General features: G+C 42.9%; 1 protein-coding gene across 1 annotated transcript in view; it reads left to right on the top strand.

The window, feature by feature from the left end:
• The window catches only part of LOC103262420 (mediator of RNA polymerase II transcription subunit 27), a 149,518-nt gene extending 132,311 nt beyond the window's left edge, over positions 1 to 17,207 (top strand). The window contains exon 4 of the mRNA XM_008060039.1: positions 17,044 to 17,207. Within this exon, the coding sequence (XP_008058230.1) occupies positions 17,044 to 17,152 (109 nt within the window). The 3' untranslated portion in view covers positions 17,153 to 17,207. The remainder of the gene's footprint in view (positions 1 to 17,043) is intronic.
• The last annotated feature ends 393 nt before the right edge of the window (positions 17,208 to 17,600 follow it).

Here is a 17,600-nt window from a genome sequence, read left to right as displayed (position 1 = left end):
CCAAAGCACGGGATTACAGGCTGAGCCACCGAGCCCGGCTTAGCCCTGACTTTAACATTGAGCCACTTTTCAGGTGCTTGCTGGCCTGAAGATTGGCATAGCTTTGCTAGTGAGTATATGTTCCAATCTTTTGGTGCCTTGTAGTCCTAGTGTGCTGAAAGTTGTTGTTTTTTTTAAATTATGAATTGGGTGTTGAATTTTATCAAACATTTTGTCTTCATTAATTGAGGTGACTATATGATTTTTCTCCCATCTTTTGTTTCTATGGTGATTTACATGGGTCAACTTAAAAAAAAAATTAAAATGCACATAACATGCAATTTGCCATCTTAATTTTATTTATTTATTTATTTATTTATGTTTTTTGAGAGACTAGGTTTTACTGTGTTGCCCAGGCTGGTCTTGAACTCCTGGACTCAAGCAATTTTCTCACCTCATCTTCCCAAAGTGCTGGTATAACAGGCATAAGCCACCATGCCCAGCTTCATCTTAACCATTTTTAAGTGTGCAGTTCAGTGGCATTAAGTGCATTCACATTTTTGTGCAACCATCACCACCATCCATCTTCAGAACTCCTCATCTTATAAAATTAAACCTCTATATCCATTAAACTATAGCTTCCCATGTCCACCCACCTCCTCAGCCCCTGGCAACCACCATTCTACTTTCTGTCTCTGTGCTTTTGACTACTCTAATGACTTCATATGTGTGGAATGACACAGTATTTGTATTTTTGTGACTTACTTCATTTAGCATAATGTCCCCAAAGTTCACCCATGTTGTAGCATGTATCAGAACTTTCTTCCTTTTTAAGACTGGATACTATTCCATTGAATGATTGGACCATAGTGTGGGTTGATTTTTTTTTTTTTTTTTTTAAGTGTCTAGTTTCCAGACATGGGCTGATTTTTTTTTTTTATGTTAATCTAATTTTGTATTGCTGAAACATACTTGACCATGCTGTCTTTTTTATATATTGCTAGATTCTGTTTGCTAATATTTTGTTAAGGAATTTAGTATTTCTGTTTGTATTGTCTTTGTCTAGTTTTAATATCAGGGTAATAATGCTTGCACCATGAATTGGGTTGAGAAATGTTCTTTCTCCCTGTTTTCTGAATTTTCATATTATTATTTCTTCCCTGAACATTTGCTAGAATTAACTGATGAACCACGTGTGCTGGCTCATGCCTGAAATCCCAACGCTTTGGGAGGCCAATGCAGGAGGATTGCTTGAGCCCAAGAGTTCTAGATCAGCCTGGGCAACATAGTGAGACCTCATTTCTTTTCTTTTTTTTTTTTTTTTTTGAGTTAGAGTCTCACTCTGTCATCCAGACTGGAGTGCAGTGGCCGCTCCCGGCCACCGCAGCCTCGGCCTGCTGGGCTCCAGCGATCCTTCCACCTCAGCCTTCCAAGTAGCCGGAATTACAGGCATGCGCCACCACACCCAGCTGATTTTTTGATTTATTGTAGAGATGAGGTCTCACTGCCCAGGCGGGTCTCGAACCCACGGGCTCAGGCAATTCACTCACCTCAGCCTCCCAAAGGCGCGGGATTACAGGCTGAGCCACCGAGCCCGGCTGAGACCTCATTTCTACAAAAAATTTAAAAACAAAAAACTTAGCCAGGTGTGGTGGCACCTACCTGTAATCCCTGCTACTTGGGAGGCTGAGGGCAGGAGGATTGCTCGATCCCAGGAGTTTGAGGCTGTGATAAGCTACGATTGTACCAGACATAGGCTATTTAGATTTTTATTTCTTTTATCAGTTATGTAACTTAAATATTTCAAAGATATCCATTTCATCAAATGTATTGGTTCATAGTATCCTCTTCTTACCCCTTTAATGTCTGTGGATTGAATGATATTCCCTCATTCATTCCTGATATTGATAAATTGTCTTTCCCTTTTTTTATCTTGATCAGTCTAGTCAGTGTTCCCCAATTTTGTTTTATTTTTATTATTTTATTTCCATAGCCTCTTTTTTGTTTCAATTATTTTTCTGTTTTTGTCTGTTTTCTATTTCATTGGTTTATGCACATTATTTTTTCCTTCTACTTACCATGGGTTTAACTTGCTCTTCGTTTTCTAACTTCTTAACATGAAAGCGTAGATATTTGGTGTTTAAGTCTTTTTTCTTTTCTTATGTAAAAATTTTAAAACTATGAAATTCCCTCTGAGCATGGTTTTAGCTGCATCCCACAAATTTTTATATATTTTTCTTACCATGCAAATCAAAACATTTTCTAATTTATCTTGTGATTTCTTCTTTGACCCATTAGTTGTTCAGAAGTATGTTGTTTAATTTCCAAATATCTAGGGGCTTTTTCTGTTTTATTTTTGTTACTGGTTTTTAATATCAGTTGAGGTCAGAGAACATATCTGCATGATTTTGAGACTTGTTTTATAATCATGATCTATCTTGGTAAATGTTTCATGTGAATTTAAAATGGATGTATATTCTACTGTTCGGAGGTGTAGAATATATGTACCATTCAGGCTAACACTGCTGAAGTCTTCTGTATTCTTACTGATTTTCTGTCTGCTTGTTCTGTTCATCACTGAGAGGTATGCTGTTGACTGTTTTTAGGAATGTACACATGTAGGATTGTTCTATCTTCCAAGCTTTTAAAAAAATTATTCTTATGACCTTCCTTGCTTATAAGTAAGGGGTTTTGTTCCCCCCTGAAGTTTTCCCTTCTCCCTGGGCAGAGGAATTTATTTGGAGTGGCATGCCACAGGGGAAGAACATGTGGGTAGGGCTCAGAGGGGCAGTGGTGGTATTGGTGAGCAGAGAGTCAGATTTTTTAACTTTCTTCTCTGATATACTGAATATAAGAGTTTGTACAAGAATCCGAAAGATTACTACAAGATTTCTCAGCTTAGGGAGAGATGAGAAATGTGGAGTCTAGTTTTTGGTTTGATGAGGCCACCTTAAACCTGTAGAGGGCGCCCTGTAAATGTTTGTTCAGGGTGTTACAAGCATCATCTACCTGTCTGAGGTAGAATCCTAGACTTGGCTCCACTGAGAGAAGTATGTTCTGGCACAGTTTTTAACTCCTTTGAAAGTGGCAACAGGGGTGTTAGGGCCACTGGCCGCGCATGCTGCTAGCTGTGGGAAAGCCACTTGATTTTCTCCTAAGGAGGCTCTCCTCCTGCTCTCACATTGCACATTCCCAGACACACCTTCTGAGTGGTAAGCTCCTGGGTGGTGATCGATCATCCTCACCTGCTGCACATAGCTGCTGACCTCACACCTGGCACCTCCTAGGATGGTTGTCCATTTCTCCTCTTCAGTATTTCCAAATGATGTGTGGGAACCTTTTTTTTTTAATTATGAAAATGAATATTTACTTACAGTGAAAAAAAACCTACAACAATTTTTATCAATACAGGCAAACCGCTTTTGAAACCAAGCTGTTTAATTACCTGCCTTGCTATAAGAGAGGTTTTTTTGTGTGTTTTGTTTTTGTAGAGATGGGGTCTCACTACATTGCTTAGGCTGGGCTCAAGCGATTCTCCCGCCTCAGCCTCCCAAGATGTTGGGGTTACAGGTATGAGCCACCACACCTGGCAAGAGAATGTTTCTAAACTCAATTATTTGCAAGTCACCTATGAGATTTTTGCCATAACCTTTGGTTAGCTGTTCTATTATTTGCTTAATATTTTTCTTTAAATGAACTCACTTTTAAAGTTTAGCCTCTATGGCATCATTGCTGAGCAGTGATGTCTATGAAATCTCTGGCTTTATTTGCTAGTTATATATTATTTTATATACATATATGTTGAAAAGAAAAATGTGCATTCAAGTGTAACCTAACATCACTTCATATACTACTTGATGGGTATGCATGTCACATTTTAGAAACTTAGTTGGGGCAAATGTGAATCTGACAGTGAACTTGGAGGGAAAAGCAAAGTAGTACTTGGCAGTGGTCTGAGAAGGTATTCTTTGTACCTGCAATTTGGTGGTACCAGGACACTAAAAAGAAAGGGGGAATAAGAGAGACGACTGAGCTACCTGTTTCTCAGATCCTTTCATTATTATTATATTCATATTATTTCAATATTAGTTCTTTGTTTTGTTGCAATGACCTGAAGGTTGAAACTAGCCACATCCACAATTAAGATACTCCAGGGAAAATTTATTAAACAAATCTTGTTCAATTAAGTACACAGAGTGAATTTACAGTTTTATTTCATTACCAATCTAGAATCATTCATATCACTATTACTTTAGGTGAGTTTAAATATTCTTCAGTTTACCATGTTTCTTACTTGAGCATGTGGAATTACAGTGTAGGTTTTAATGTCATATGTTGTATTTCAAAAGAACCTTTTATTGTTCTGGGAGGAGACTTGACCGAGGGGAGTGTTTCCAGTTTGTGGTGACTTAGGTAAAGGGACTGTTTCCAAAGGTGTAGGCAAGGCCCTGTAGGGAAACCACAGGGACTAGAGCAGTCCCCAGGTTTGTACCATGGACAGAGCTTACTCCTTCCTGGGGTAAGAGGAGAGCATGGTTACTGAAACCCAGAGAGAGAGCTATGTGGACAGGGATCCCCACAAAGCCCTGCTGAGAGCAGCAGCCAGTTCCTAGGGGACGTTGCTGGCTTGGTGGGTACCATGACCTCAACCTCCTTCCACCTCCACATCTGTCAGAAGCCAGACGGTTTGGCCAAACTGTCCAGAAGCCAGAGGGCACAGGAGCTGATGGACATGGTCCATGTGACTCAGCCTTCAGGGACACAGAACCCTGGGGAGAGGGTTGGCCTGGAGGAAATGGTCTCTTGTCAGACCCCCACTCAGTGCTCTTCATGTAGGAGTGGCAGGTGTGTGGGGAAACAGCATGAAACGTGGCTGCTCCTGCCCCCGCCCCTACAGCTGGTCCCAGAATCCATGATGTTAGGACCAGCTTCTGCCTCCTCCCGGTCCCACGTCCCCCTCATCCTCTGCTGCTGGTACCTCTGCTGGACAGTGGCACAAACCGGACCTTCATCACCGTCGAATTGGAGTCCTTGGTGTTTTGTCATTGCGAGTTGTTACAGGCAGCCCACAGTGACCCTCGACCCCATGCTTCTCCTGCTTTCTGAACCTCTGGCCAGTGCCTGGTGTTGGCCAGAGCAAAAAGACTTGCTGGTGTCACTCACCTCCATAGGGACCAGCCTCCTGGGGTGCAGTGAGGGTGGAGATGGGAAAGCAAACGTTATCCAGCACAGAGCCCAGGCTCGAAGCTCCACTTCCATACTAAGTGTGTTCCGAGGTTATGCCACATGTGATTGGTCTTCTCACGCTGCCATCGGCCTTCGTATGGAAATAAGAAAGGAACTTCTCCTTATGAACCAGAATGCACCAATGTGTTAAAATGAGCAGGAAGCCTGAAAGAACACTCCCTTTCTTCTTGCTCGTTCTTCGAGCAGTTTTCAGTACTGTGACTGGCTTATTGAGGCTTGTAGTCCTCTAGACTCCAGCAAACGTTCCTAACCTTTTCTGCAGAAAAAGACAGTGTTTGCACACATGAAAGGAATAGCCAATCACATTATTTGCTTATTTTGTGCTGACTGCTTTCTGTGCCGCATTCTCTCCTTTAATTCCCATAATGATGCGTGAATAAGATAGCATTGTTATTCTTTACAGATAAGAACTCCGAAGCTTAAGGAGGTTCAAGTAACTTGTTCTTTCTTTATGTTTTTATGTGATGAGGGCAGAGCGAGAACTTGAGCTTCCAGGTCCCTGTGACTCCTGAGACCCCCCCCCCCACTCAGACTTTACGCTGAGTACAGTTAAAAGGAATTTACACGCAAGATTCATCTATCATCTGTCTTTTGAGAGCCTGCAACATGTTGGACAGCGAGCTGGGGGCAGGGGGCAGGGAAGCAAGAGGGACTGTGCCTTCCCCAGGTGGAGTTCTCAGTCTAGTGGGCAAGACAGACGTTAAGGAGCCAGTCCCCGGGATGTGCAGGATAGGAAGGACAGGTGAAGGATGCCGTGAGTGATGGCACTGGGCCAGTTTTCATTTGGGGAACTCGGAGAAGGCCTCTCTCCTGAAGGTTCTGTCCAGCAGAGACCTGAAGGGGATTGATTAGCTTGGGAGAGAATCGTTGGAGGATGAGCCCTGAGGTGTGAATGAACCCAGAGCCCCAGCCAAGAGACCCTGCCCTGGAATGTCTGCTTTTGTTTGATCTACTTTGTATGTATCATCATCTCAGTTCTGCCTTATAACCCCCACTGCCCTGCTCGTGCTGTCGAGAAGAAGGAGGAGAAGGAAACGATTGCACTGTGCCTACGCATGCTGTTGGATGGCATTTTCTGGGCTAGAATTGTTTACTTGTATAAGAAACAATGGCAAAACAAGGTTCTGTTTACTCCGGGAATCTTTATTTCTCCCTGATTCAATCTACTTAAATCAGTTCACCAAATGTTTATTGAGTGCATTATGCACAAAATCATTGCAGGAGTTGGAGATGGCGGCCTCAGACTCTGTCCTCAAGGAGCTGATTATCTAATCTGTGAAAATAAAGCTTGAAATTACTGTCATACAAACAGCATACTTGTCCCAGGAGAAGTTTTGTGGTTTTCTGAAGTGTATTGACTATTTCTGACGACGAGTATCCATTTGCTTTAATGTATAGTTATGAGCAGAACAAGTTTTGTGTTCAGTGATTGTGATCATTCTCTTTGGCATTGCTCTTTGTGGCATCGACATGCTCAGGGACCTTAAAAACATCAAATGGAAGTGAAATCTGTCTCTCTCCGTGTGCAGCAGACTCTGAGCTGCTAGAGCTGGTCGCCACATTCAAGCATTGCTGGGAGGTACCACATGGGAGCAGACCTGTCTGTCGCACATGGTAACTGGTCCTGACCAGTACCTGAGGGTGGGAGGAGACCTGTTCGAACTTGGAAGGGCGGGCATTGGCTGCCCTCGCCAGCACCTTGGTCGAATGTTTGAAACCCAGGGGTTGCTTTCTCCTGGTGTGAATCACGGCATCTCAGCTCGCTGCCATCTGTGCTCCAAGTGTCATTTCACCAGATCTGACAGAAGTGACTGATGTAATAACTGATGTTAGTTGGTGGTGCTGGAAAGCACAATATGTGTTGTGTTGTTTGGGGTTTTTGTCTCCCTTAAATATGTAAGGACTTGCGGAGGAGGTAGATGTTGGGTGAAATTATCATTCCCAAGCATCATGCACCACTTAAATGTTTAGAGGAAACTGGGACCCACAAGAAACCTGAATAAATTTGTAATACAAGAACAGAAATTAATTATTAATACTATTAGATGTATTAATAACTTTAGTTAGTAATAGAAGGTAAAATGCAAAGCAAGTATTCACCATTCTACCCCTTCCTACCAACTTTGCACATTTATTGAGTCACAAAATCAAAAGCCCAGCAGGAGAACCTAAGGAAATTTAACTGGGTTGTCCCATTTCCCTGGACAGGAGTCTTTTGCCCTGAGGACCCATGAGCCCTATGAGGGCAGAGCCCCCTGTAATCATCACTGTATCCCTGGGCTCACTTAGGCGCTGAACGACTGGGAGGAGAGAAGGTGATCCATTGATTTCATATTGTTACCATGGTACTAAAAAATCTCTTAGTTGTTTTATGAGAAGTCTGAGGAATGACAAAAATCTGCTTTTTCCATGGAATCCTCACTGACCTAATAAAAGCCACTATGGTGTGTAAGAAAGCCCTAGAATAGAAACCCAGAGACGAGAGTTCTGGGCTTAGCTTGGCCATCTTCTTGGGCAAGTCATTCAACTTCCTTTTGAATGTCATTTATAAAACGGGAGTTTTGCTCCTGCCCTGCTTACTTCCCAAAGTTGGTGAGAGATCAGATGGGATAAACAGTGCAAAAGTGCTTTGAAAACGGGAAAGCAGTGCCCACTCTCCTTCACACCCTCTTCTAAAAGAAAACCCAGGCGAGAGCCCCAGGCCTGCCACCTGCTTCTCCCGGGAGGCCTGCTGGGCCAGCCACTTCTATTGCTTTTTTTTTTTTTTTTTGAGTTGGAGTCTCACTCTGTCACCCAGACTGGAGTGCAGTGGCACAATCACAGCTCACTGTGGCCACGGCTTCCTGGGCTCAGGCCATCCTTCCACCTCAGCCTTCCGAGTAGCCGGAACTACAGTCATGCGCTACCATGCCCGGCTGATTTTTTTGATTTATTGTAGAGATGAGGGCTCACCAAGTTGCCCAGGCAGGTCTCGAACCCGCAGGCTCAGGCAATCCACTCACCTCGGCCTCCCAAAGCGCTGGGATTACAGGCTGAGCCACGGCCTTCTGTTGCTTTAAGTAGCATTCCTTGAACACTAACTACTTGCTGAGGATTGTAGGTACTCTGTCAGTATTTACTCATAGGTACCACAGGAATAATTTATAAACTAAATTCTTCACCTCTCCAAATCATGCTCCATCGTGAGTAAGAATTCTATTTCATGATGGTATTTGCCACGTGTTCTAGTGGCTGGCCTGCCTCTGAGCTCATGGGGCTAAATGGCACTCGGTAACAGGAAGAAGGCAGGTGGGTTGGTTTGTACGTTTCAGTGTGTGCTGGGTCCTTGTACACGGTTTTCAACTTCTGGAAATGAAGAGATCTGCTTTTGTTTGCTTGCCCATGTGGTTCTCCCACATTTCTTCAGATAATGTCACAAAGTTCAAAATTCCTAAGCTACGACGGAGAGAACAGGGTCAGGCTCCCCTCCTACGGCTGCTGCCTGGGCACCATTTCTCTCTTAGGAAATGGTTCTTCCTACGCCCACCAGCTCCGCCTGCTTTGGGGCTGAGTTTTTCCATAAGGAGATTTTGAGGTTTGGGGGTGTCTTTGATTAGGCGAGAGCCACAAAACACAGTAGGCAGGTCGCCAGTTGTGTCGCTGGCAGAGGAGTGTTGTGAGAGACGGCATAGAAATCTAAACAAGCGCACTCATTTCTGTCTGCAGCACATCTCATCTTGCTTTTTGACGTACAGTTTCAAAAGCACTTTGGATTTTTCTTGAGCAAATAATCAGATATCTTTCACAGCCATGATACAAACATTTTACAAATCTGAGAAGTGAGCAAATTTGACCTACGCTTCCAATCTCTCTCTTCGGCGTCTTGAGATCAATATTTGCAGGTTCAATCTCATTCTCATGAAGTAATTAAACAAGCCCTGTCTGTTTCCACTCACTGTCAAAGGCCTCTCAATTTCATTGTTGTGGACAGGTGTGGAGGGAAATCTTCAATCATTTTCAGACCATGCAATGATTTGCTTCTTGATGGCTACCGCACATTAACCTTTCCCCCAAAAGGTGGTTTATTAATATATGCATTCCTAACTTTTAGATTTTGTATGGGTGGAGAAAATGAACAGCATGTATTTTACACACTGTGTGGAGTAAATGCTATTTAAATCCGGCTTGAGCTGCTAAGCATCACACTAACATGGGATCAGTGGCTGGGAGCCAAATTTGTTGTGTTTTTTTTTTCCTTTTGAGGAGGGGTCAGACTTTAGAGAACTAAGCCATCTGTCTAGTAAATTATTTTAAGGTTTTAATGACAAATAGTTTGCAAGGTATTTGAACATGTAGAGTAGAAAATTAATGTTTTGCAAAAGTGATATCTTTAGAAATGTCTTCCACATTCTGTTTTGTTATAATTTTGATATTGTAATCCCAATTTGGTAGCACACATCTTTGTACTAATATTTTGCAGAATTAATTAGTTCATTAAAAGCAACATTTTCAAACTGGCATGTCAATAACTACACTGCCTTATAAGGCTCCTGCTTCTAAGAGGCATTGAGCTTCTACTGAAACAGATGCAGGGATTCTGTAGCTGCATATTAAGCTGTAAGACTTTAAAGGGTCTCTGCTGCTTTCTTTGAGGTTTGTTTTGTGGAGCTCTCTGCTTGCTGTTGTTAGTGACTTTTGATGGCTAATGTAATGAATTCTCCAACACCTCGAATCTTCATTTGCTAAAGACAACTTTGCATTTCGGTTATTTCATAATGGCCTAAGTTGGGTCTGCATGGCTTACTTTGAAGATATGGTCTCTACATTCAGTACATATTTAAGGAGTGCTTAGTGGGTACCAGGCACTGTGGCAAGGTGCTGGGATTTGGCATTGAAGAAGTTAGTCAGGTATCCCCTGGAGTCCTGTGGTGAAGGTAGATACTAAACAATCACCCCCAAAAATGTTTAATGGTGGATAGGACGGGAGCAACAAAGAGAATTTGCAAGTACCATAAGGGTTAGGTAGAATGGGGTGTGCTGACTGATGGGGGAGGGTGTCAACAAAGGCTTCTCTGAAGAAGTATCATGTAAGCCGAAACCCAAAGACTAGAAGCATGAGTGGGAATGACCCAAGCACAGGGGTGGGGATGGTTGGAAGAACCTTCAGGCAGAGTGTGCTCAGTGAGTCTGCTCAGGGACGTGGAAAAGGTAGGTCAGACTAGGTGGGGACTATAGCAGCTGCCGGGCTGAAGGGTCTCCTCTCCCCTCCTAGGACTTGAGACTTTAGATGACCACTGAGCTGTGCCTTAGCAGTGACGCAGAAAGCAGAGAGCCCTTTCCTTAAGCAAATGAGGAGCCGAGCCTCTTACTGTAAAGCCTGGGTGAAGTGGCTTCTGAGGACAGGGTGTTTACCACAGTCAGATGCCTCTAGGGTCATGGAAGTAGGTCCTTGACTTTGTTGGAAGAATTAGTTAGCAGTGAGCGGCAGTTGTGTAAAAACAAATGAACACGAAAGTTTAAGTGTTGGCCAGAATGTGGAGAAAAGGGAACCCTTGCACAGTGTTGGTGGGAATGTAATAGTATGACCATGATGGAAAATAGTATTGAGGTTCCTCAAAAAGTTAAAAACAAGAACTGCCATATGACCCAGCAGCCCCTCTACTGGGCAGATATTCCTAAGAAATGAAATCAGTATGTCGAGCTATCTACACCCCCATGTTCTTTGCAGCATTATTCACAACAGCCAAGATATGAAATCAACATATGTGTTCATCATCGGATGAACAGATAGAGAAAACGTGGTGTGTATGCCCAACGGAATACCATTCATTTGGAACAACATGGATTAATCTAAAGGACAGTATGTTAAGTGAAATAAGCCAGGTGCAGAAGGTCAAATATTGCATCATCTTATTACTATGTAGGATCTAAAAAGTTGAACTAGAAGCCAGGCTCGGTGGCTCAGCCTGTAATCCCAGCACTTTGGGAGGCTGAGGTGAGTGGATTGCCTGCCCCCGCGGGTTCGAGACCCGCCTGGGCAACTTGGCGAGACCTCATCTCTACAATCAGTCAAAAAAATCAGCCGGGCGTGGTTGCGCGCGCCTGTCGTTCCAGCTACTTGGAAGGCTGAGGCGGAAGGATCGCCGGAGCCCAGCAGGTCGAGGCTGCGGTGACCGGGAGCGGCCACTGCACTCCAGTCTGGGCGACAGAGTGAGACTCCAACTCAAAAAAAAAAAAAAAAAAAAGATTGAACTAGAAGTAGGGAGTTGAATGGGGGTTGTCGAGAACTTGGAGGGGGAGGGGAAGAGGTGTTGGTCCAAGGATACACAGTTTCAGCTAGAGAGAAGTTCAAGAGAGCTGTTGTACTAGGTGGTGACTGTAGTTAGTAACAATGTATTATATTCTTGAAAATTGTCAAGAGAGTAGATTTTAAGTGTTCTTACCACAAAGAAAAGTAGTGTGAGGTAATGCATATGTGAATGATTTGGTGATTCCATCATATATGTACAGTTCAAAACAATGTGTTGTACATGGTAAGTATATATAATATTTGTCAATTAAAAAATAAATGCAGGCCGGACGCAGTGACTCAAGCCTGTAATCCCAGCACTTTGGGAGGCCAAGGTAGGAGAATCACCTGAGCCACGGGTTCGAGAACAGCCTGGGCAACTTGGCAAGACCTCATCTCTGCAATAAATCAAAAAATTAGCCAGGAATGGTCGTGCATGCCTGTAGTTCCAGCAACTTGGTAGGCAAAAGGATCGCCAGAGCCCAGCAGGTCGCCACTAGGTGGCCATGAGCATGTCACTGCACTCCAACCTGGATGATAAGAGTGCAACTTCCAACTCAAGAGTAAAAATTCAAATATATATATATATTATAATAATGATAAATGCAGTTTATTTAGGGTCCAGCATGGAAGCATGATTTAAAGATGACCAGTTCCATTAGATTCACTATACCACCTATACCATTTCAGTTGAGTTGAGTTTTAGGTTGCACCAAATATTTTTCCTAAAATGAAAATTGCTGTACTCAAAAATAGAATGAACAAAAAAGAAAACAGAGACCTCCATTCTAGGATGGGTCTAGAGCAGGGATTCTTTTTTTTTTCCTGAGTTGGAGTCTCACTCTGTCGCCCAGACTGGAGTGCAGTGGCCGCTCCCGGCCACCACAGCCTCGACCTGCTGGACTCTGGCGATCCTTCCACCTCAGCCTTCCAAGTAGCCGGAGTCCATGTATGGGCTTTGGAGGCCCATAAACTGCAGAAAACTATAAGATGTTGTACAGACATATGTTTTCATTTTCACTACCTTCTCCAAGGGGTCTGTGACTCAGGAAAGATTAAAAACTACTGGTGAAGGAAGTCAGAAAGCCCAGTGACTTGTATGTATTTGCAGAAAGCCTTTAAATTTTGGAGGAAATCTTTATGTGCCATTACTGAGGCTGAAGTGGGATAATTGGGTGGTAAGTGGATCTGAAACAGCTAACCATCCAGCAGTACAAGGGGCTGCCTTGGAGGCGGAACTACAAGACTACTTATGCAGACCACCTCTTGGAGATGCTGTTAAAGTCCTAGTCTGATGGAAACATTGAGTGAGAGGACCTCTGAGGTCTCTGTACTCTTTAATTCTCTGATTAAGGCCGTTTAAAGCAGCAGGCTGGACTACTTGAAGAAAATTAGGAGAGAACAGTTTATGGGTTCCAAGGTTTCATGTTAGAAATTTGAGAGTGGGCCTGGCAATGGTTCACGCCTGTAATCCCAGCACTCTGAGAGGTTGAGGTGGGAGGATCATTTGAGGCCAGGAGTTGGAGACCAGTCTGGCATGTCCATAACTGCACTGCAACATAGTGATACCCCACCTCTACAAAAAATAAAATAAAATAAATTTGAGAGTGGTATGATTGTTTCTGATGCGGCAGAGATGAGGAGGCAGATGAGACTGTAGCTCAGTCCTAAGGAAGCCATTAGAAGGTTCAGGAAGAGATAGTTGGGCTCCACTGGAAGAAAATGGATGGGAAACCACTGAGTGTCTGACTGTAACTAGGGAACAGGACGGGGAAACAGAATTCTCTGGTTGCTTACAAGTTAGCTTTCTGTCTGAAAATACTGAAGGTGTGAATCCTACCTTGATTGGCATCTGCAATTTCTAGCAGTTTGTGTTTCTAGCCCAGCCCTTGGGCCGTCGAGTCAGTTCATCGTCCAAGAAGGAAAACCAAGTAGCCCTCCATTTTTGAAAGGCTTCTGTAATGTAAATAGGAACAGCAGTCTTTCCAAGTTATTACCCTGTTAACAGGTTGACAGATATGTGCAAATTGTGACTCACTGCTCAATTTGGCACTAAATTAATGTCTTTCTGCACCGCGTCTGCTCAAGTGTAAACTAGTCACCACTGCTGTGTTACTGCTTGTTTGCCTATATTCCAAAGGTAAAAATTAAAGTAATTTGATTCTGCCACAAGCGCAGAGTGTAGCATATGGTGGAAGTGGAAGAGGAGAGCACGCTGTTCCTCCCTGGCCTTAGCCCTGCTTTCCAAGTGTGTCGCCCGCGTCGCCAGCTCTGCAGATGCTCGTGGGGCTCACCATCTTGGGAGGCGGCATTCTGAGTACTGCCAGAGACCCCCTTCCGTCCTAGCCCCCCACCCACGACACAAAGGGAGTGTCATTTTTGTCTCCAGATTTTTAATTTGAGCTCCCAAGTGTTCTTTATTTCTGTCAAGTCACTAGCGGTTGATTTGTGTTTCCAAGGTTGGGTCTATTTGAAACTGAAGTGTTTTGATTTTTGCTTCTGGAATATAGACATTGTTTTCTTCAGCTAAAGATGCAGCTGACTTTCTCTCTTTCTCTTTTTGGCAAATACATAATGTCACCTGTAAAAAAGGAATTTGCATCTCCTTTGTGTTAGGCATGAGAATGAAAAACAGTCTCCTGAAAATTCGTTTTTGCTTAATAAAGTCTTTGAGTTGAATCTGCTGGCTTTATCTAAGGCCACAAGTTGGGGAAGGAACAACAGTAACAAAAAACCCACCCTAGATCTCTTTCCTTTCCTATGCCAATTGCAGATATTTTCCCCAGGAGCTCTTTTTCTTCTACTATCGCCTTTCCTTACAAATAAAAATCTCATAAATAAAGGATTCCAGAAATGGCAAGGAACATCTGTTGTTTGCCCATTTAGGGCTCTGGCCCTTACTAAAATTAAGCAAAGTCAGGTAGTTGGCATAGAATTCTGGAAATCTACACACCGAGCTTGGTTTCTGACTTTTTGCATAACCTGGACTCATCATTTAGCCTGTTCTTTACTTTCCTAGCCTACTATAGAGACTACTTTTTCTATAATGTATTTGGAAGCCTTCAAGGTGAAAGGTACAGGGGAGAGCAAATTATAATGTTACCTTTGTACTGAAGTTCTGCATATTCATTGCTTGCTACTGTCCAGAGCTATGATGGCTATTGATTGAGGATCAGTTCAGAAGACATTCCCTCCCCTCCTGCCATTAGCATATGCTTAGCAATGACCTCCATTCACACAGGACAGTGGGTTTTTGCTTTCTGCTGAGTCAGAAGAAACTGGGTGTAAGCCACATATATAGATCTGGAAAAGAAGTATGTGGATACAGAAATGTTTCCAGTGATCGAGTGTGACCTTTTGTCATGTATCTTCGCCATTTCAAAAAACATCAGGCCGTGGTGAAAAATGTGTTGATTCTCTTCTTTCTTCACCTTTTCTCCTCTTTTGTAGCCTTTAAACTTAGATCCAAAGTTGTGTGCCATGAAGCCGTACATCTAGAAGGGACCACAGGAAGTGATGTGTGGTCAACCTGTTTTTAGCCACCCAAGAAAGAGTGTTTTTCTGAAGCATTAAAAACTCAACAGAATGGGGCCCTACCTTTAAGAAACGCCTCTTGTTCTTTCTGAGCATGCTTTCCTTTCAGTGACATATCTTCGTGGTGTGGTACTTCAGAGAGATGGAAGATGCTGCTTGGTTCTGAGCTCGTACAAGCCATTCATGTGCTTGAAGAGTGTCAAAGTGCCCCCTCAGCCTTCTTTTACCCTTTAAGGCACCTCTACCTCTTCTCACACATCCCTGCTGCAGTCTTCTTACTGTCATCGTGTTTACCACTGGGTCCTGTCTAGTTTTTCCCCCCTCTTCAACTTGGAGTTTAAAACTCTACATATAGGCCGAGTGTAGTATGGTGGCTCATAAATAAAGGATTCCAGAAGGCATTTTATTCCCAGCACTCTGGGAGGCCAAGGTGAGAGGAATGCTTGAGCCCAGCCTGGGCAACATAGCAAGATCTCACTTCTAATTAAAATAAAATAAAACTCAGCATACCGTTCTCAAAGGCCAACCTGATAGGCTTATCAGTAGGATTACTGATCCTACTCGGCCAACATGTTGATGTTCACTTATTAACAAATGGCATTATGTTGTCTGCCATCCCTCATCTGCTCCAGGTTCACACCAAAGTCTTTTCATGTTGCAAATAGATAACTGATCTCCCTCTTCCCCAAGAGAGTATACCCTTTATATGTCCCTGACTTAATGGACATGTAATTTAATTTGTCATATCTAATGGATGTGAAATCCAGTGCAAAATCCTTAATAGATAGTTTTGCATCTCAGCAATTATATTATGCATCTCCATTGTGTCCACTATGATTGGATGGTGAGCACAAGTATGTGTGTGATTTTATTCTCAAGGGTCCCGAGCCAGACCCAACTCTGTTGATGGTGTGGACTGACGTCTTCAAAGTGAGCCTCCACTGCAGGGGAGAATTCATTCTAGTAAGAGAGGGCATTTTTGCAGAACAGGCCCATGGTAGATGTTGTAGAACTAATAATAAGAGTCCTTAATGTGTGCTCGACCCCACACTAAATGCTTAATGTCAGTTATCTCAGTGTTACTCAACTTCAAGAGATACAGGTTTTGTCTGGGCATGGTGGCTCAGCCTGTAATCCCAGCTCTTTGGGAGGCTGAGGTAAGAGGATTGCTTGGGCCTAGGAGTTCAAGACCAGCCTAAGCAACATAGTAAGACTTCATCTCTACAAAAAAAAAAAATTAGCCAGGCATGGTGGCATACACCTATAGTCCCTGCTACTTGGGCGGCTGAGGCGGGAGGATTGCCTGAGCCCAGGAGGTTGAGACTGCAGTGAGGTGTGATCATGACACTGCTTTCCAGTCTGGGCTACAAAGTAAGATCCCAACTCAAAAAGTAAAAATAAAAATGTGCCCATGACCACTGTATGGCTCAGCTATTTAAAATATATGCAGATAGAATACAGACTCAGAACACCGATTTAAGCAAAAGTCGTGATATAATTTGAATTAGGGTCCAACCAAGAAAACAGGAATGATTTCAGGTATGTAAAATAGGAGTTTAATCCGGGGAATTGTTATTCAGGTGATTGAGATGAGAAGCCAATGAGACAGACAGTCTGGAGGTGAGCAAACAGCAGGAAGTTATGACCATCCTAGGCTGGAGGGACCCAGGGAGGAGGCGGTGTTATAACACAGAGAAATTCTGACCTCCTGTAGAAGAAACTTGACAGGCATGCCTTAAAGTGAATAGTCAAAAACGAATATTCAAAGCACATTATTTAGCAATACAGAGGTAAATGCCAAAAGAAATCATCAAAACATGGTTGACTCTAAGAACGAAAGGAAGGAAAAGGAGAGCAGAGTTTTTTGTAAAAAGCTTTAAAGTCCTGTTTGCCTTCTTAAAAATATATTATATTGGTAAAAGTAAATTTAAAAGCAAAGTCTTTAGTATACTGTAGATTTATAGTTCTTTGATGGGGACTCTAGTTCATATGTGTGTATTTTTTCCCTCACTTAGATATGTTGATGATGTGATCAGCCGCATCGACAGGATGTTTCCTGAAATGTCTATCCACTTATCCAGACCCAATGGAACATCAGCAATGCTTCTGGTAAGAACTACTTGACCTGTCTATAGGGACACGTGGGACAAAAACTGCTTTCAAAATTAACTCTCTGGCCCTGTGTCATACTCTCTGTAAAATGGACATTAAATCCATTGTTCAATGGTGAAAAATATAATTTTCTTTTTGTTTAATTTTAAAAACATGGGGTACAATTCAGGGTTAGGTATACAGATGTTCATTATGCAGCTACTCTTGTTGATGAGGTGTGTTGTGTGTTCCCCCCTCCCCTGGCAGTTTCCCACTACTACCAATCCCTTTCTTATTGTTTTACGATAGTTGTTCGAGGTCTGCTTATGAGTGAGAACATGTGATACTCAGTTCTTTGTTTCTGTGATACATCACTCAGTGTTTTAGCCTCTAAGTCCATTCAAATTGCTGCAAAGTTCATAATTTTGTCCTTCTTTATGGCTGCATAATATTCCATCATGTATATGTACCGCTATTTTTT

The sequence above is a fragment of the Carlito syrichta genome, unplaced genomic scaffold (genome assembly GCF_000164805.1).
Source record: "Carlito syrichta isolate Samal-C Ts95f unplaced genomic scaffold, Tarsius_syrichta-2.0.1 Scaffold304490, whole genome shotgun sequence".
NCBI lineage: Eukaryota > Metazoa > Chordata > Mammalia > Primates > Tarsiidae > Carlito > Carlito syrichta.
This window is presented reverse-complemented; position numbering and strand designations above follow the sequence as displayed.